General features: G+C 42.0%; 1 protein-coding gene across 2 annotated transcripts in view; it reads right to left on the bottom strand.

The window, feature by feature from the left end:
* Window positions 1-18,267, bottom strand: part of ABTB1 (ankyrin repeat and BTB domain containing 1) — a 44,562-nt gene that overhangs the window by 12,348 nt on the left and 13,947 nt on the right. The window contains exons 7-10 of one of the 2 annotated variants that reach the window (XM_063121365.1): window positions 16,883-16,999; window positions 11,480-11,595; window positions 5,266-5,364; window positions 4,257-4,424 (exon numbers count right to left, since the gene is read on the bottom strand). In XM_063121365.1, coding sequence (XP_062977435.1) covers window positions 4,257-4,424; window positions 5,266-5,364; window positions 11,480-11,595; window positions 16,883-16,999 — 500 coding nt within the window. The remainder of the gene's footprint in view (window positions 1-4,256; window positions 4,425-5,265; window positions 5,365-11,479; window positions 11,596-16,882; window positions 17,000-18,267) is intronic. The other variant, XM_063121367.1, reaches the window with a different exon arrangement.

The raw sequence follows: 18,267 nt of genomic DNA on the forward strand, positions 1-18,267 counted from the left end.
CCTCTCAGGTAAAATTGATTTATTTGCCAAAACAGACGTTAATTATTTTACCCGCACGTTCTTCTTGTGTGTGCAGCGCCCCTGGTTTATTTCGGATGTTACACTTTGTGTCTGCTAGATGTTCTTTTATCTGAAATATGACTGGTCTCCTGCCTCTCCAACATGGCATACCAGGTGCTCCAAACACTCCATTTTATACAGTGTGCCTTTATTCTACAGGCACCTTCATTTTCCCCACACACTGAGCATTGCTTGGTGAGGCATTTTGAGTCATAGAACTGTGACCTAACTAATATGTTTTGAAGTCAGGGGGAAAGGTGATGGCACTGACCTCAATCTTACAGTCCACATGTTTAACATCCCTTGAAAGTGTAATAATTAAATTAAATTAAAATCTATTGGTAATGAATCAAATTTAAACAGAGGAAGTTCAAGGAGGCAATGTATACTGAGAAATTGAAGCCTAGCGTGAAAGCAAAAGAAGAAATGGTCCAGATGCTGAGATTTGTGAACTAAATGCTTGAAGAATGTGAGCTCAAGTGAGTGTTGTGTATAGCGCAGGAGCTCTGGTTTTGAGAATGAGGGTTTGACAACTGAAACGTTTACTAAGTACCAACGGTAAGAACAATAAAAACAGCTTTTAATCTAGCACGATTGTATTGATTGGGAAAGAGTTTGTTTTCCATTACGCATTTGAATGGTTGGAGGAATTGGTGGGATTAACCATCTACAAGGCTCAACATTTATTAATAAAGTCATAAACAAACAATATTAACATATATTACATAGTCCAGACCCTTCCCAAAGGACAGATGATGGCTGGGGCCGGGGGGCAGGTGTGGGGAATCCAGCTGGAACAGACCCTGGTATCTTCCTCACCTGCCTCCCTCTCCCCTCATAATCCTACTGCACCATTCTTCCAAGGAGTGGACTTAACACTGCCTGACAGGTTGTATACCGCCTGATTTCTGGATGCTTTTCAAGGGCAGTCCCATGAACAATGTGTTACAGTAGTCTAGCCTGAACACTACTGTATGCAATACAATACATGATTGTGGAAGCAAAACAGATCCCAGATTAAGCAAAGGCAAGATGGATTCATACCCTCTGAGTACTGAATCAAATGCAGTGAATATCTCAAGTGCAAGCAAGCCCAGTATGAATCTGCACATGCCCAAATTGTGGCACTACTCAAGAATGAGTGGAGAGGGGTGTGTGGAGGCCTCAGCCATGCTAAAGGAAGCCTTCCTGGGTTTTAAAAGGGAAAAATGGGACTGTGTGTGTGTGTGTGAGAGAGAGAGAGAGAGAGAGAGAGAGAGAGGGAGGGGGAGGGAGAGAGGGAGGGGGAGAGAGAGAGGGAGGGGGAGAGAGAGAGGGAGGGGGATAGAGAGAGAGAGAGTCAAATTCAAGAGAATAGTTTTACGCCTCTCTTGATGACCTAAAGAAAGAGGAGGACAGATGGCCTGGTTGGCAGCTTCATTCTTGTCCTGCAGGAAGGCAGATCAAAGGAGACAGGAAGACGCCCAGCCTCAGAGAGGACTCCACAGAACAAAGTGTGCTCCCTCAACAATCTATCCTTTACAAATAGTATCCCAAATCGCTATAGAGTGAAATCTGTTCCAGATGTAATAGATTTAAGGGTGTGAGGCAGGCAAGAATTAGCTGAGCTTGCTACTGAAAATAAAATACTCTCTCACCTTCTTTGACAGTTAATGTAGTTAACTGTAAGGATGGCACACAAAATAAGGCAAAGGGCAGCTCTAGGGAAGGAGCAGTCAATACTCAAAATCCATTTGAGAAGGAAAGCTGCAGCTCTTCTTCAGCTCTGAAAGTGTTTTCACTCTCCAGAGTTGGCTTCTCTGAGCTCAGTGCTTGTGGGATGAGGTTTGCTCACTGCATGACACGAATACAATTTCCTTGGGAATGAGATTTCTACCTCCCACTCCACCTGTCACCACTGTGGCTGATGGAAGACTGCAGCCAAAATTGTTAATGGACGTTTGCTTCAAAGGATGTTAACAAGAGGTTTGACAAGCCATTTTATTTTGGTGATGGCTTCATCTCAAAGTCTTTCTTGCTGAGGGGCCATTCACCACTCCCAGCTATTCAAGTGCTACAATGGACTGATGATGTCGACAAGAACATAGGAAGAGCCGGGCTGGATCAGACCAAGGTCTATCTAGGTCAGCATTCTGATGGTTAAAACACTTTAATTTTACTTTATCTTGGGAGAAGACACAAGAAGTAAAGCATCCATAACCATTTTGATAGCATGGACACCACCCTACAATTTCACAACTACTACATTTTTTTAGGGTTCTTATTAAGCAAAACCAGCTATTATACAAAACATATGAACAATGATTTCTTAGGTGTGCTGTATTGAGACATGTTAGAACTGACTGGTTTGGATGTCACACTAACTCTTGATGGGTTAAATAAGCCATGATGGCTTATTTAACACTTCATGGGTTAGCCTGCTGTCTGTCAGGAGTTTTTTAACCCACGATGGCTTATTTGGCCAAAATAACCCACTGATAATTCACAGTCTGCAGAGTGGATTATTTAACCCATCATGGGTCATCGTGTTGCGTGGCGGTCACACTGGGTTATTTTAGACGCCTACGAAGTTGCTTGGCAAGAGTGGTCAAAATCTCTGCCACCTCTCCTGCAACCAGCAGATCTTTGCTTCCATGATCTGCCTAGCAACTGATGGTGCTTTCAGCCCAATCCCACCCTAACCCTTTTCCTGGCAGTACACTCTGAAACCTCCCCAAGTGTCAAACAAGGTCTAGGTTGGGAGGTGGCTGCTTTGCAGGGTTGCAATTTTGCCTTGAGTACATCCTTGCCAGGGGAGGCTGTGTATGAAGTTTTGTCCTGCTCCTAGAAACTTCCATGGAGTTATAGCCACCACCCACTTTTTGGTGAAAAAGTGCTTTCACTTGCTGGCTTAGTCAGCACGCAGGGCTTTCAATGGGCCTCGTGTGCATCCCTGCTAGGGAAGGCTCTGTATGAAGTTTGGTCCCAAACCTGTAAACTTCCAAGGTCTACACATGTCACCCAGCTTTTGGTGCACCCAGGGGTTTCACTCCTTAGTGTGTAATCACACACGGTTTTGATGGTTCAACCGGTGCCTGCTGACTTGGAGACCGTGCATGAAGTTTAGTCCCACTCCTGCAAACTTCCAGTGCTTTTGAGCCTCCCTCCCTTTCTCGGGGTGATGCTGGAAGTGCTGAATTAACCTCTCCTTTCTCAATGGGATATTGTGGACGGTTAAAACAGGTTTCAATGTTGTCAATGGGTGAAACAGCCCCACTGCTGGGGCGGGAGGACTGCAGTGGGGAGAGGGGGGAGGAATGATTCAGATTATGCACAGTCACTTATTTGTCTGATCATGTGGGGCACAACATTAGCTTATTTTCAAAATAAGCTACTATGAGTAGTTTATTAACCCATCAAGGCTTAAAGTGACATTTGATTGCAACCACTGTAACAGGTGCAGCATTCGCATCGCAGAGTTCGAGCCCGATTAAGAATTTTCCAGGTGGGGGGGGAATGCAACCGCTGCTTTGTTCTGAATGTGACAAAAGAACGCAGTAGAAACAGCAGAAAACATTTTAGCACTAGCCGGCATATCAATGGTGTACTGGCACTGCCCTCTAGTGGCAGACCAGCTGTCCTATGTATTGTAGTGCCGTCAAGAGTTCCTCAGATGAATGCTCCCCATTGACGTCAGAAAAAGAAACCACACAAGCACAGATCCAGTCAGTAGGAGAGGAACGTGTTGACGTAAAGGAGGTATTTTCGACTAGAAAAAGCTACTATTGACATTTACGGATGGCTGTAAAATATTTACTTCTAGCCTCAAGTAAAATGCAAGCAAGAGAGTGGTACATGGGGTACCCAAGAATCACCAGAACAGGTGAGACAAATGGAGAAAAGTCTAATAAACCAACAAGGAGTTACTGCTGAATGACAGCTCATTTCTGTGATGTATTGATATGCAGGAGCAGCTTTGCAAGGTTTGGACAAAGAAAAACAGGGCAATTCTGTCCCCCATTGGCACACCAACAAAGCATCAGGCCACATTAATGGAGCTTAATGGCATCTTATTGCTCTTCATAGCCCTTTGCCATGGCAATATAAACAAGCACCAACACCAACAAGGGCAACTCGGCCAATTCTAATTTCTCCCAGGGTCACGGCAATCCTAGCTAGGATGAACACTCAAAAAAGAGCAAGAAGATTAGCCTCACCTCTGTGTCGTCACTGTAGATGTAATAGAGGACCCTGATGAAGATCTCCTCCGAAATGTCATGAAGAGTCACGACGGGGATGCTGGGTTGGGTCTGCAGCTCCTCGCTTTCAGAGAAGTGATCCTCCAGGAGGGCTTTGAAATAATCACTGCGGCCACAGAAAAATGCCTGAAAGCAGAGAATTCACAGCCCTGAGACCATGGAATCTCCTCAGCTAAAGCAAGAAAGCCAGCAGCCAAGCCAGCGAATGCTTTGGGAGCACCTGATGGGTAGTATTTTTAGGACTCAGAGGCCAAACAAGGCAAAAAAACTTCCTCCAAGCCTATTTGAGTTTGTCAAGATTTGGAGACACAATTTGAAAACGTAACTATGCCCTCATATTGAATCACGGCACTGATTTTCCTTTCCTTCAGCTGCACACATGCACACACAAACCACCAAACCCAGTATAACAGTTGTTGGAGATTCACATTAGCCAAGTCAGGACATCTGGAACATGCAAGAAGCGTACAGTGGTGGGTTGTTGTTGTTTTAAAAAATTCAGGCAGAGGCTACAGAGTCTTTGCCAATAACTGCATGCCCATTAAGGTCTTGCTGCACTATGCCAAGCACATCTACTGGGGAGGAAGTCCCACTTACATCTGAGTAGACAGGCATAGGATTGTGTTATATATCCAGGTCAGTTATAAGACAAACTCGTTTGTGAGTTGCAGTAAGGAATGTTGTGGGTATTTCCTTCGAACATTGTTTTTTTCTACCTAAATTGAGCTTAAAAACCCACAGCAGGATATCTGCAACTCCTTGTTGGAGTGTATTGATTTTTAAAAATATTGTAAGTCTCCTCTTGGGATGGAAAAACAGAATAAGAGGCCTATAAATAAATAAAATAAAGAACGGAAGTATCATTCCGCCTCCCCCACCCCCCAAAAACACAATCTTCAACTCTCTCATGTAGCGGGATGCAAGTAAAAGAGCCACCTTGGTAGATTAAGTCAATACGAGCACCTACCTTGTGGCACAAAAAATTGTAGTCTGCCACACGGAAACACACGTCAGGGCAACTGCTGAAGTTGTCAGTGCTATCAAATGGCAACTCTCCAAAACCTACCTACATACACACACACACAAAAGTTCTGTTATTACTTCTTTTCTATAAAGCATCCATATAATAAAGACATGTTTTAAATTAATAACCATTGTATAATTAGGATTCCAGACATTCCTTTACATCTAAGCAATAAATCCTAACATACTCTCACAAGTTTCACTGTTCTGGATATCTGGATACTAAAGGCCTGGCAACTTTCAAACAGCATTAGTCAAGTTTTGTCAAACAGAGGCTGTACACACAAGCTTTTTAACTGCATGCTCCAGCCTCCTGCCACCCCTTCGCTCCTCAGCACACAACAATAAGAAGTCCTCAAGTCACCCTAGTTTCCTTTTCCATTTGAACTGGGAAACTATGGTTACCAGGTTTGGAATGTGGGTTGAAGTTGGCTTACGAACCTGACTTGTTCCAAACCTGGTAACCAGTTCCCTGGTTTGAACGTAATGGGAAACAATCATTAGCTGAAGACATTTGTGGTGTGACGAAAAGAGAAGAGGTTGCACACGCAAGCCAAGATATGATTACTTGAATCATCTTCTTGACTGACTGGTAGCCACGTAATGAGAAAGGAAGAAAGACATGTTTTTTCAAAGGTGTCACAATGGGTGAGTAGCTCAGTGATAGAGCACCCACTTTGCACACAGAAGGTCCCAGGTTCGATTCTTGCCATACATGATAGCAGGAAAAACTCCTGCCTGAAGCCCTGGAGAGCCGCTGCCAGTCAGTGTCAACAATACTAGGCTGGATGGACCAATGGTCTGACTCAGTACCAGGCAGGTTCCTATGTACATGCAAGCCTGTGAGCTGCACACACACGTGTTTGAAAACACATTTGTCTCCCATTAATGTTAGAAGTGATCCTAAGTATACTACACATTGCAATAAGCATACTATAGTGGCCAACTCATCTTTCCCTCTGACCTAGGCAACTTAAAATGTTCCACATGTCTATAAATGGTGGCTTCTTCTTTTTCTCATGACAGGAAGGCCATGTTCCAAGATATAAGAAAATGTAAGTAACAGTCCTAAGAGGTTTTAGCTGTAGAGTTAAGAGAAAGGTGTCACTGCTGTATATTACTAGCAAGCAAAGTTGCAATGACAGTCTGCCAGTGTAAGAGATTCAAGGTTCTCTAAAATATGGCCCTGCATATGGACTTCATAACCTTGAATACCGCAATGAATCAGTTAACATATTTTTCTTAAAACATCATACATGATCGCAGCTGCATTTTATAAATAAAATTATTAACTGCAGTATTTCTTTTAGTGATTTTGATACACCTGCATCTTGATTCAGGGTTTTATTACATTACGAGAAAATAAAAGGCAGAAAGCCTTATACGTATAATATAGGAACTATTTTTTAAATGCCATATTTAGTTACTGGTGAGTTTCCTTATCTGTAAGTAATGTTCATGCCAGCTGGAACACAAGGCTATCTTCCTGCTCCCCATTCAAAGTAGGCATTTTCTCAAAACAATAAAAAATTCTCTGTGCAGATTACAATATCAAACTAAGAGCCAGCCTCCAAAAGGTGTGTGCACATCCACATTCCACACATACATATCCAATGATCTTTGCAGAGACATTTTTGTGTGTGCAAAAGATGTCCCCAAGCCTCCATACTTTCTGGCATGACAGCTTTTTAAAAGACGGAAAGAAGCACAGGTGCATTTATTCTATTCCTTCCTCCCAGCTCCATTTCTCAGGGGTTTTCAGCTTCATTGACTTTTACCTTCAATAACTGGTAGGAATCGAGAATAAGGTACAATGGACTACATGGGGCAATGTTGGCTGGATAAGCTGTGAACCTCATCTCTTCAACCCATCAAGACACTTCCCAAAATTTCTAACATTACTATTTCCTGGCACAACACCAGAGGTGTGTATATAGTACTTCATGGGAATGGGGGAACGCAGTATCCCATCTAAGGGACAGCAATGCACACTGAACAGATTTTTAAAAAAGAAAGCATGGGAGACAAGAGCACTGCCTCATACTGCTGATACCAGAAGAACCACCCAGCTTCTGTTCCAAATGCCATTTTTTCTGAAGGAGAAACCATCCCGCCAAGAAAGCCCATAAGGCTCCCTAGCTATTCGTTGGATCCAGATTTAAACTGGATTAACTGTATTGGCAGAAGTGGTCTTTCCTACCCCTACTTCTTTCCATGGCAGCCCCTGCAGCCCCTTGTCCAGTGACCCTACTGAATGGGTTCAGCTGTGGTGTGTGTGGGGAGGGGGGCATCCCCTCAAATCAGGCAGATCGGAAGGCAAGTTCTAGATCCAGCCCTTTGATCTGAAACTCATGTGATGGACAGGCATGTATTAACAAGATTCAATGAGCTTCAGCAAGAAAGCTGATGCTGCTAGAAACAATGAATGTAGCAAGGCAGCACACCGAAATATATTCATTGAAATGGCAAACAGTTTAAAGTTTTAGGGTATCAGCAGCCCTCAAAATGTATCCACTACCTCAGACTGATCAAGTGAAGAGGACAAACCGCTGACCCTATACAGTAGTCATAACCATCATGATATGAAATGGCTCGTTCTGGATTAGCCCTGCTAGCATCAGAATCTAAAAATATTAATGTCCATATTTTTATTTTTAAGTCAAATTTCTAACCCATTAGGAGGTGAAGAGGCAATTTCTGCTAAAGGCTCAAAATAGCTTTCAAGGGAGCACATGCTTCACCTCAAACAATTCCTATTTTACCCAATGTCTCAGGATCTGCCTTAAAAATAACTGGATCTGATATGAAAAAGATGAGGAATCTTCAGGATTGCACTCCCCCAAAAACTATTTATTTATTTCATATGATTTTGCTATTACGGAGGGAAGTCCCAGTAGATACTCTTACACTGATTCATAAATTGTATGACTATTTTTGTAGAAGAGGCTAATATCTGGGAGGTTTATTAAAAATAAAAATTTAAGATGGTAAGTGAATTGGATAGGAAGACTACATTTAGCCTCAGTGGATTGTGGCTTCAGACCAAATGCTATTTGTTATACACAGCTGCCATAAGTACACATAGTAAGTTTCATTTATTGTCTAAACGTTGGCCCTGTTCAGAAGACACCTTAAACCATGGCTTTAACTACAGTGGTTAAGCCAGAAAGTTCAGAAGGCACCTTAAACCATGGCTTTAACCACAGTGAATAAAGCAAAAAGCCTTATTCACTGTGGTTAAAGGCATGGTTTAAGGTGTCTTCTGAACGGGCCTGTTGTGGGACAAATAGCAGTTTATCTTTTTGTACCTGTTCACTGTTGATTTAGTCTGTGAAAAGTAAAAACAGAAACGTAACACCTTATATTGACTGACTAATCTCAAGGAAACATGATAACCTGGGCCTGTTTAAGCTTGGTGGGGGAAACTTTGGGTTCCCAAATGGAGAAGGGAGTGTGTGATGCTGTGGCCCACTTCTAATTTATCTGATTATAGTTGAGCAAACCAGCAGTGTTACATACATAGCAGCCCTGAAGCAAAGAAGTAAAACAAAGCTGTCCATGGGAATATGCATGAAAATGTGTTAATTTAACCAAAAGTGAAATGAGCTTGTGCTTCAGCGTATGTTGAAATGCATTTATACGTTCATAGCAATTTGCAGGGAGAGCAGAAGAAATCTGGAGACTTCACTCCTGTGTTTTGGCATTTTCCACTCCTTCCCAGACAAACATTGAGAAAAGGGAGGATGAACAGGAGCTTGGAAGAAGGAACCTATGAGTATAAGAAAAAATAACTTTCTACTGGGCAAAAAGGTATCTAGGATGAAAAGATTCTCTCCATACTGGGCAAAGGCCAGCACAAAGGAAACCTGACACATGCCAAATAATAATAATAATAATAATAATAATAATAATAATAATAATAATAATAATAATAATAATACATTACAGTGAAGTTCTTCTTCCTTACGGTGAATTTGCTATAGGGAGCTTATTTTAAGCACAGGAAAGCTATAAACTTCATTAAACTGTTCAGATTTACATCCCAAGGTGCTCCTTATTAGTTGACTTTTGTTACAGATCCAAAGAATACATATAATCACAGGAAACATGCATCTAGGGGTGGCTTCACTTACTGTATTACTTTTATGTGACCAATAAACTTATGCTTCTGTTTTCTTCTGCACACTCTCCCAACTACAGCTCTGATCTTCACCTCTGTTTAGGAGATCAAACATCTCTCCATGGAGAAATTCCCTTTTCAGTTATGAGAATGTGTGATGGAAAACCAGAAGCACAAAAGTTCTCACACATCCATGATCTGCAGCATATTGTAATGCAAAAATAGCTACCATACTGCACCAGGGAACAACAGATAATTCTTAAATATGACACACAGAACTGATAAACATCTCATTCCTAACGCTAGAGTAAATTGGATCAGATTATCTAAATGCATACAACATGTCCTTGAGTTTTTTGTGTTTGTTTTTGTTTTTCCACTACTGTCTCCATATCATTAGAGTCTAGAAATATTTCCATTTTACAGAAAAGCACAAAGACTACATTTTCTATCACAAGATGAGACCTTCTACAATAAAATTATCTGAGCTGGCAATACTGATAATTCATGCCAATGTGTGCTTATGATCACATTTCCTGTGCCTTTTGTGAAGCATATGTAAAAGGTAGGACAGCCCAGAAAGTGTGGCCAGACCCTCACAACAGGCTAGCAGCTGAGCAGGCCAAATGCAGGGGATTCATTCGTGGAGAAAGACGACAGCATGTTGGATTCCTCATGAGTAGAGTAAGATAGAGGGCTCCTGCTTCAGACTGAAAATCAGGCACATCATATAGTGCACCTGATCTTTGTAAGCCAGGGAACACTTAGGATGGGCATGAAGTAGCAGAGCATCAAAAGCCAAAGCAAAAAGAAAGGTGAAGATCAAGTAGTATTGGAAAAATCAAAGACAGAAATCCTTTTCATTAGAACTCAAGTATCTTCCTACCAAACGAGAGTTATTGCTCTTGAAACTATGAAATGCATTTAGAAAGTATTTATTTTGAAAGTATTTTCTTAATATTTATAATTAAATTCCTGTTGTCCAGCATCACTTTGAGATTGAACTCTTTTTGCTTCTGCTTGCCCTGATTCTATCCCTCACCCCAATCCACATTGCCAACTATATTAAGGGAATAACAAGCTATGTATGAATCACATAGCTGAGATACAAAAAGGCAAAACACACACCCAACTAACTTTGGACAACCCCCTCCCTTTCAAGTACTTGAAAGGTTTATTATTTGTTGCATTTATATCCCAACTGTTTTCCTCTAAGAAACCAAAGGCAGTGTACATAATCCTCCTCCTCTCCATTTTTATCCTCACAACAACAACCCTGTGAGGTAGGTTGGGCTGAGAGTCTGTGACTGGCCCAAAGTCACCCAGTGGGTTTCTATGGCCAAGTGGGGACTAGAACCCGGATCTCCCAACTCCTAGTCCAACACTTTAGCCACTACACCACACTACACACAGAGGAGGGCCAGGATCTCTTCTCGATCATTCCAGAGTGCAGGACACGAAATAATGGGCTCAAGTTACAGGAAACCAGATTCTGGCTAGATGTCAGAAAAAACGTCCTGACTGTTAGAACAGTACGACAATGGTAGCAATTGCCTAGGGAGGTCGTGGGCTCTCCCACACTAGACTCATTCAAGGGGCAGCCGGGCAGCCATCTGTCGGGTATGCTTTAGGGTGGATTCCTGCACTGACTCGATGGCCTTATAGGACCCTTCCAACTCTACTACTCTGTGATTCTGTGATTCTATGATTCTGTCTGTCTGTCCCTGTCCCTGTCCCTGTCCCTCTCTCTCTCTCTCTCTCTCTCACACACACACACACTTTCAGTTGTGCAACTGAAATGCATCTTTCCCATTGTAATGTGCATACATGAGTTCTAAGGGTAGATCAGCTGTAAGAAGAGAAGGAAGCAGATAAGAGCAAATGACTGGAGAATGGATGCCCTCACACCATGGGAGCTGGCAATGCTCAACAACCACCAAATGGCAAAGTCTAAACAAGAGAGCAAAATGGAACAAAATGCAAAGAATTCAACTGGAAGGACCCAACAAGGAATGGAGTGGGTGGGGGGGTTTCCTACCCTGAGTTCGGCTGGCAGGGCGCAGTCTGCTAGCAGAGCCAGATCTTCCTGCAGCCGTGAGTTACCTGGGGGCTCAATCGTCAGCACCTTCACACAGGTCCCTGGCTTGGAGGAGACTGGAAGAGGCAAAACAAAAACAAAAAATCCAAAGTATAGAATCCTGAACACTCCGTCATCTTGGTGGTGGTGGTGGTGGAGTTATCTAGGCGCTTTTTGTTTGTTTTAAATCAAGTTTTTATCACGGGTAGTTTATCACAGGGGTACTTGGAGCCCTTCAGACTTTTTGAGACTACAAATCCCAGTGCCCATGCTGGCTTGGCTTGACTGGAGTTGTAACCCAAAACAAATGGAGGGCACCAGGTAGCCGAGCAGGATGACCCAAACCTTCTCTTATATAGGAATATTAGGAAGATAAATGCAGCATATATTGTTGATTTGATAGATGAGGTGATTGCTACACATAACATTTTCCTTATGTATTTATTACATATTTATACTGCCCAACAGCCTAGGCTCTCTGGGCAGTTTACAACTAAAACCATAATATAACAATCCAATTTAAAACTTTTAAAATCCTATAAAACCAGAATAAGTTACAGAAAACCTTGCAGTACAGTTTTTCAAAATGCTCATACGGAAGATTTTCATTACTGATAATCTTGCTAATTGAGTGAATGGCGTCACTGCTAGTTTGGGCTTTACTTGGTAACAGATATTCAATCAGTGCCTTCTTTATTTTCAGAATAATCCTTTAAGAGAAATCCCTGCAACTGAGGGATGCCCTTTATGGGGCTCCTGATAAGGAGAAAGTAGGTGGAGAGGAATGAAGCAAGCTATGGTCATTCAGCACGAATCTTTGGCCAAGTCACGCTCTTCACTCGTGCCCTCTCTCGTACTGCACCCCAATCTAGAAATTCTAGAATTGTATCACAGCAAAGCAGTGAAGTATAGCAATATTTTGGCTCAGTGTGAGGGTTGTGAAGTCCCTGGCTCCATTTCACCTCAGCCATCACTAGCTGGCTTTAGACAAGGCAACCTCTCTCAGCCTCAGCCCAACTCTGCTGCATGATCTACCTTAATACTGATCTACCTTAAAGAGAAGGGGTGGGCAACTTGTGGCACTCCAGCTAATGTTGGCCTACAACTCCCATGATCCCTCACCATTGGCTATGCTGGCTACGGCTGATGGGAGTTGCAGACCAAAACACCTGGAGGGTCACAAGTTGTCCACCCCGTTTTAGAGTTTTCTAAGACTAAGGCCCTTACCTAGACCGGGCGAAATCCCAGGGCGAACCCCGGGATCGTCCCTGTGCGTCCACATGATCCCTCCCTTGCCCCGTGATCTCACCCTCCCATTTGGGCCTGCTTTTTCCGCGATCCCAGGCTGAGCACAAAACCGCGGAACATGTGGCCCGTTGCCATGGTTTGACCCGGCTCCACGCGATTCCTCGCACGGGGTGCAGCGCTCCTCAAGGGGTAGGGTGGGGGGAGCAGGAAAAGTAATTAATTTTTTTTTTAAAAAACCTTACCTTTAGCGCATGAGCATTCGTGCGCTCCTTCCTCTTTAAAAAAATGGCGGGCGCGACACCTTTCCTCCTGAGGTCGTCGCGCCTCACATGTAAACGGAGGAGGGACCTCGCATTAATCACAATGCAAGAACTTCCCTCTTCCGTCGCGGACTATGAGGTAGGTCTAGCTAAGGCATTACAGAAGGATTGTATGTGGAGTTCTTCAAATACTCAAAAAGATAAAGTAGTATGATTATTATAGTAAGCTTCCCCAAGTATGGGGGTGGGGGGGTGTTAACCGTGAGCCCTTCTACTGTAAATACAACAAACAAAAGCTGGATATCTCAGATGATGTCACTTACTCCCACCCTCTGCAGAACAGATCAAAATGAAGTGCATCGTTTAGGTATGGATAGGTCCACATTTAAGTTCTAAGGGGAAAAAGACTGATTTGTTGTGTGAACAGACCCTTTTGAGAACGACTCCAATGAAAATACATCAACAATATTGGGAGAGATCAGGAAAGAGCTTGCACTTGCCCTAGCAATACTTGAATCTCCTAAAGAGGCCTCTCTCACACAATTTGTGAACACTGCCTTTTCCACATTTCAAGAAAAAATATATCTGGATTGGAATAGATTTATAGTCTTAGGAGGTAGACGTGGTCATTTAGTGCATGTTTGGATACACAAATATATATACACACACACACATGCCTAAACCTTCATTCTGTAAACTATGCCTACTTATTTTTAAACCACCTCAAGAACTATGAGGACATTTTTGAAATTAAAGCTGAGATCCTGGGGATTCTACAGAAGGTTCTCAGCGATTTCTACTTGAAGAAGAAATTAAAGTATGATTTTCAGATGTATCTGGAGAAGAATAACTGTACTGCCAGAAACATCACTGCAGAGTTTTGAAGCATTATGGATCCCATTTAGCAAAACGTCCATGTCAACTTGCTGTACAAAGAAGGGGCAACTGAAAAGCTCAGCATAGTAAATGCAAGCTGCTGTGATGAATACTAAACCATTAACTAGATGTATGCATTTATGGTGCAGTATTAGTTCCAAGTTGTGATTATTATATTGAGTTATTTGTCTCACCCCCAACCCACACACAATCTGACCCTGCCAGCTTTCTCCTATAGTGGTGGTCTTTATTTCAAGAAAAGTTCTTTTATCTCCTTTGTTAATATATGCAAACCATGTAAAGAGAACAATAGCATAAAAAACACTGCTGTTCTGGCAACAACTACAATAAACTGCTAGTACTATAGCAGCTTAGGATGGCTCATTACGTTACACCTGGAAAGCCAGAGAGAAAGGGAAGTTATCCCTGTGCTGCTTAACAAGTTAATACTTCATCAGAAAAAGAGTTGGTTTGACTCAAGCGTGACTCAATGGATTTAGAACTTCTCTCCACCTCCCCAAATCTCAGATGACTCACATCATCAGGAGACATAACTGTTCTTGACATTTTACTGATTATTTCATGGGGCTGTCATCATGCCATTCCATTAAGTGGTGGGAAAAAGAAGATTGCCACAGTACAACCCCCTTTCCTCCAAAAAGCAATGACTCCTATCAGACATGGCCCTGAATGGTAGCTGGCCCTATTAAGAGATACTACGAATACCAGTGGGCAAAGGGACCTCCACCCATCAGCTGACTAAAAGCACTCCCCATGCTGTTTGACCTTCTAATTGAGAACAGGCTACATAATGTCTTTCTAAAGACACACCATTACTGTCAGCAGATAGTGAAATTATACCTTTTGCCACTTGAAACTTTGCTCCTTTAAACTTTGTTCCAACATATAAAAGAGTTGGGGTGGGGAGAGAATTTGCTCACACTGTTTGTTCCCACTCCTTCCTTTTCCAGAGAGGACACTAACTCCTCAATATGACTCTCAGAAAGCGACAGAATCACTCCTTGTTACTAGAGAAGATTCCATGTGGGTTATGCTGTGATGCAAATCAGCAAGAGAGAGAGGTAGGTAGACTACATTTTATGGCACAGAGGCATCAAGGCAATATTGTGCTGTACATGAGATGAAGTTGTAAGCAGCTCTGTCTGCATTTCCACTCATTCATGAAAAAAGCTTCCTTCTATCATCAATAAGGTCCCAAGGACTTTCCAAGATATTGCTCAGGTTTGGATTATCACAACTTGCAATAGGGCTTTTAGGGGGTGGGGGGTATGAAGCCACCCCTGTCAAACTGCACGACATTCAGATGACACGCCAATCCATGCTGCAGTGTGGGTAATTATGCAAATAATGAACATGCACATGGGACACATGGGGAGGGGGCAAAGGAGAGAAGCAACAATGGCTTCCTTTACCCCCTACAATCGTCCAAACACCCCCTTTAAGAGAATAGCCAGCCAACTGTTTTGAAAAACATGGAAATGTTTTCACCCAGAAAAAAAGCTAAGCCATCTTAGTGCAGATCAAATGTCTGGGTGTACAGAAAAGTTGGGCAAGCCATTTAAAAGTGTAGACAACTCAAGGACAGTGTTTAACAGTGAAGCACACACATTGATGAGGTCTCTCTTTTCAGCAGACATGGCCAAGCATGGCTCCCCCTGCCCAACCGTTACACAAATCAAGACAGGACAACTCCCTGCATGCAGTTCTTGGGAGATGAAGAAAAGCCATGCTCAGTCAGACCAAGGGTCCATCTAGTCTAGCATTCTGTTCACAAAGAGGCCAGCCAGCTGCCCCTGGGAAACCCACAAGTAGGCCATAAGTGCAACAGCACCTTCCCACCCATGATCCCCAGCAAATGGTGCACATAAGCATGCTGCCTCTGATACTGGAGGTAGGATATAGCTATTAGGACTAGTAGCCTTTGATAGCCTTCTCCTCCATGCATTTGTCCAATCCCCTTTTAAAGCCATCCAAATTGGTGGCCATCATGAGTCAATTTAATTCCTCAAGAATAAGGAGATTAGTTGAAAGGGAAAATTAAGGGAGTCAAGTCTCTTCTAGATACATGGAGGGTATTTAAAAACATAACAGAAACTCAGGAAGAACAAACACAACATATTAAGAAGGGTTCAAATGAGAATGCCAGCATGTTTAATGGGTAGAGTTAAGGTAGCAGAAGGCTTCCCATAAGAAGTGGGCATCTAGCTCAGATAAGGACAAGGTGGTGCACAAACTCTGGCAAAACAAATATTAATTGATATGGCAAGGAGAAACACAAAGGGAAAGTTTGAGCATATTAGAAAAACTGTAAGCCAAAACAAAGAATGTCTTTAAATACATTAGAAGATGGAAATCCAGGAAGATAATTGGACCACTGGATGACAGAAAGTGAAATGCCAGTTGAAGAAAGGGCAGAGATTTCAAAGAAGTTGGATGAATTCACTGTGAACTTCACTGTGGAAGTTGTTAGACAGATGCTTTCACACGAACCACTATATTGCAGGAAGCAAAAAGAGAACTTTTTCTCGCTCGTATGCAACAGCAGAAGTTAAGGTCACACAATGAATTCAGGACTGACAAGAGAAAGCACTTCTTCACGCAGTGCATAAGCAATGTAGAGTATTAACAGCCACAGGATGTGGCAATGGCCAATACCTCTGATAACTTTAGAAGAGGATTAAACAAACTGCTCTTGACTGCTTTTACTAAGTAATCTGTTTTATATTGTTAATTGCTTCTTGGTATGTTGCATTATGATTATTGATTCTGATTTACACTGTTAGCTACTCCAAGGACATCAGTTCCAAGAGTAACATAGAAGTAACAAGTTATTATTATTACATTTATTTCTTCCCATCTAATTAGTGTGAGTCATTAATTTTTTTTTTTAAAAAAAAACCACTGGCTGATTTTCCACTTTTATATAAACTTAATGTGGCAGTGCGATCAGGAAGCTTACCAAATTCATACACCTTTTTACACTTGGTTTCCAAGTCGTCAATGAGATTCTGGAGCCGACACTGTTTGGCCAATCTTTTGCAGTCACTCACATATTCAACGTCTATGTCTAAACGGCCTGGCAAAGAAAAACAAAACCAAAGACCCTTTCAATCACCTCCTTTTCTTCACCCCTCCTTGTTCATTCTTACAAACCACAGCTGCAAGTTTATGCTGCAGCACCACCATGTGCATTAAGGAAGCACTACAGCTACATTTTCTGGAGCTCCACGTGTACAGCTCATAGAGCTGCTAGTCTTACACTACTCTTCTTCAGCTATCTCTTAACACTACTTTTATAAAAAAAAAATATCACGGAGAGTTCCACTGTTACTATTTTGCCTTTTTGAAACTTTTGAGTTTTTATTATTTAAAAGTTATTTTAAAATATTAACTGCACACCCCCATGAGTCTATTGCCAGTATATAGATTAGGGTGACCATATGGAAAGGGGGACTGGGCTCCTGTATCTTTAACAGTTGCACTGCAAAGGGTATTTCAGTAGATATCATTTGTAGGCATGTAGCACCTGGTGGGATTCCCTCTTCATCACAACAGTTAAAGCTACAGGAGCTCTGCCTTCTTGACCAAATACAAAACAGTGCAGGGCTCCTGCAGCTTTAAATGTCGTGATGGAAGGAATTTCACCAGGTGCTCCATGCATACAAATAACACCTGCTGAAATTCCCTTTTCAATACAACTGTTAAAGATACAGGAGCCCTGTCCTCCTTTCCATATGGTCACCCTAATATAGATGCATTAAGTAAATACATAAAATATGGATGCACATGATCACATCTGAAAATGCCCAGAAGTGTAGTATAGGGAGTGTCATATCCAAGTCAATTTCTTCTGAAAGCAGACTGACAACCAAAATTTCTTTTAGAGGTTTTACCTCTCTGTTAAAAACATGTGTATGTGTTACATTTTCATTACATTTTCCTGTATTTCAAGACTACAGTGTGAAACTGTGTCCTAAAAAAACAAAAAGAGGGAAGATGACTTGACTCATACATTTTCTATGTATGCAGAAAGTCTGTTGAAGGCTAAGGGCCTTTGTTTTTTTAACAAACACACAAACACACACACACTTTAGGAACATTTAGCACAATCCTATGCATGTCTACTCATCTGAAGTTAAATTTCACTGAATTCAATGAGATTTGCTCCCTGAGAAGTGTATATAGGACTGCAGCCATTACATTTTCAAGGTAAAGGTTTCTGAAATTAAAAGGACAAGGTTCATGTTGCTTTTAGATTTCAAAAGAAACATAAAACAAAATCCCTAAACTAAACTGCAGCTCTAACAACATACCAAGTGTTGCCTAGACAGGGTTGTGTCGTAC

The sequence above is a fragment of the Elgaria multicarinata genome, chromosome 3 (assembly GCF_023053635.1).
Source record: "Elgaria multicarinata webbii isolate HBS135686 ecotype San Diego chromosome 3, rElgMul1.1.pri, whole genome shotgun sequence".
Taxonomy (NCBI): domain Eukaryota; kingdom Metazoa; phylum Chordata; class Lepidosauria; order Squamata; family Anguidae; genus Elgaria; species Elgaria multicarinata.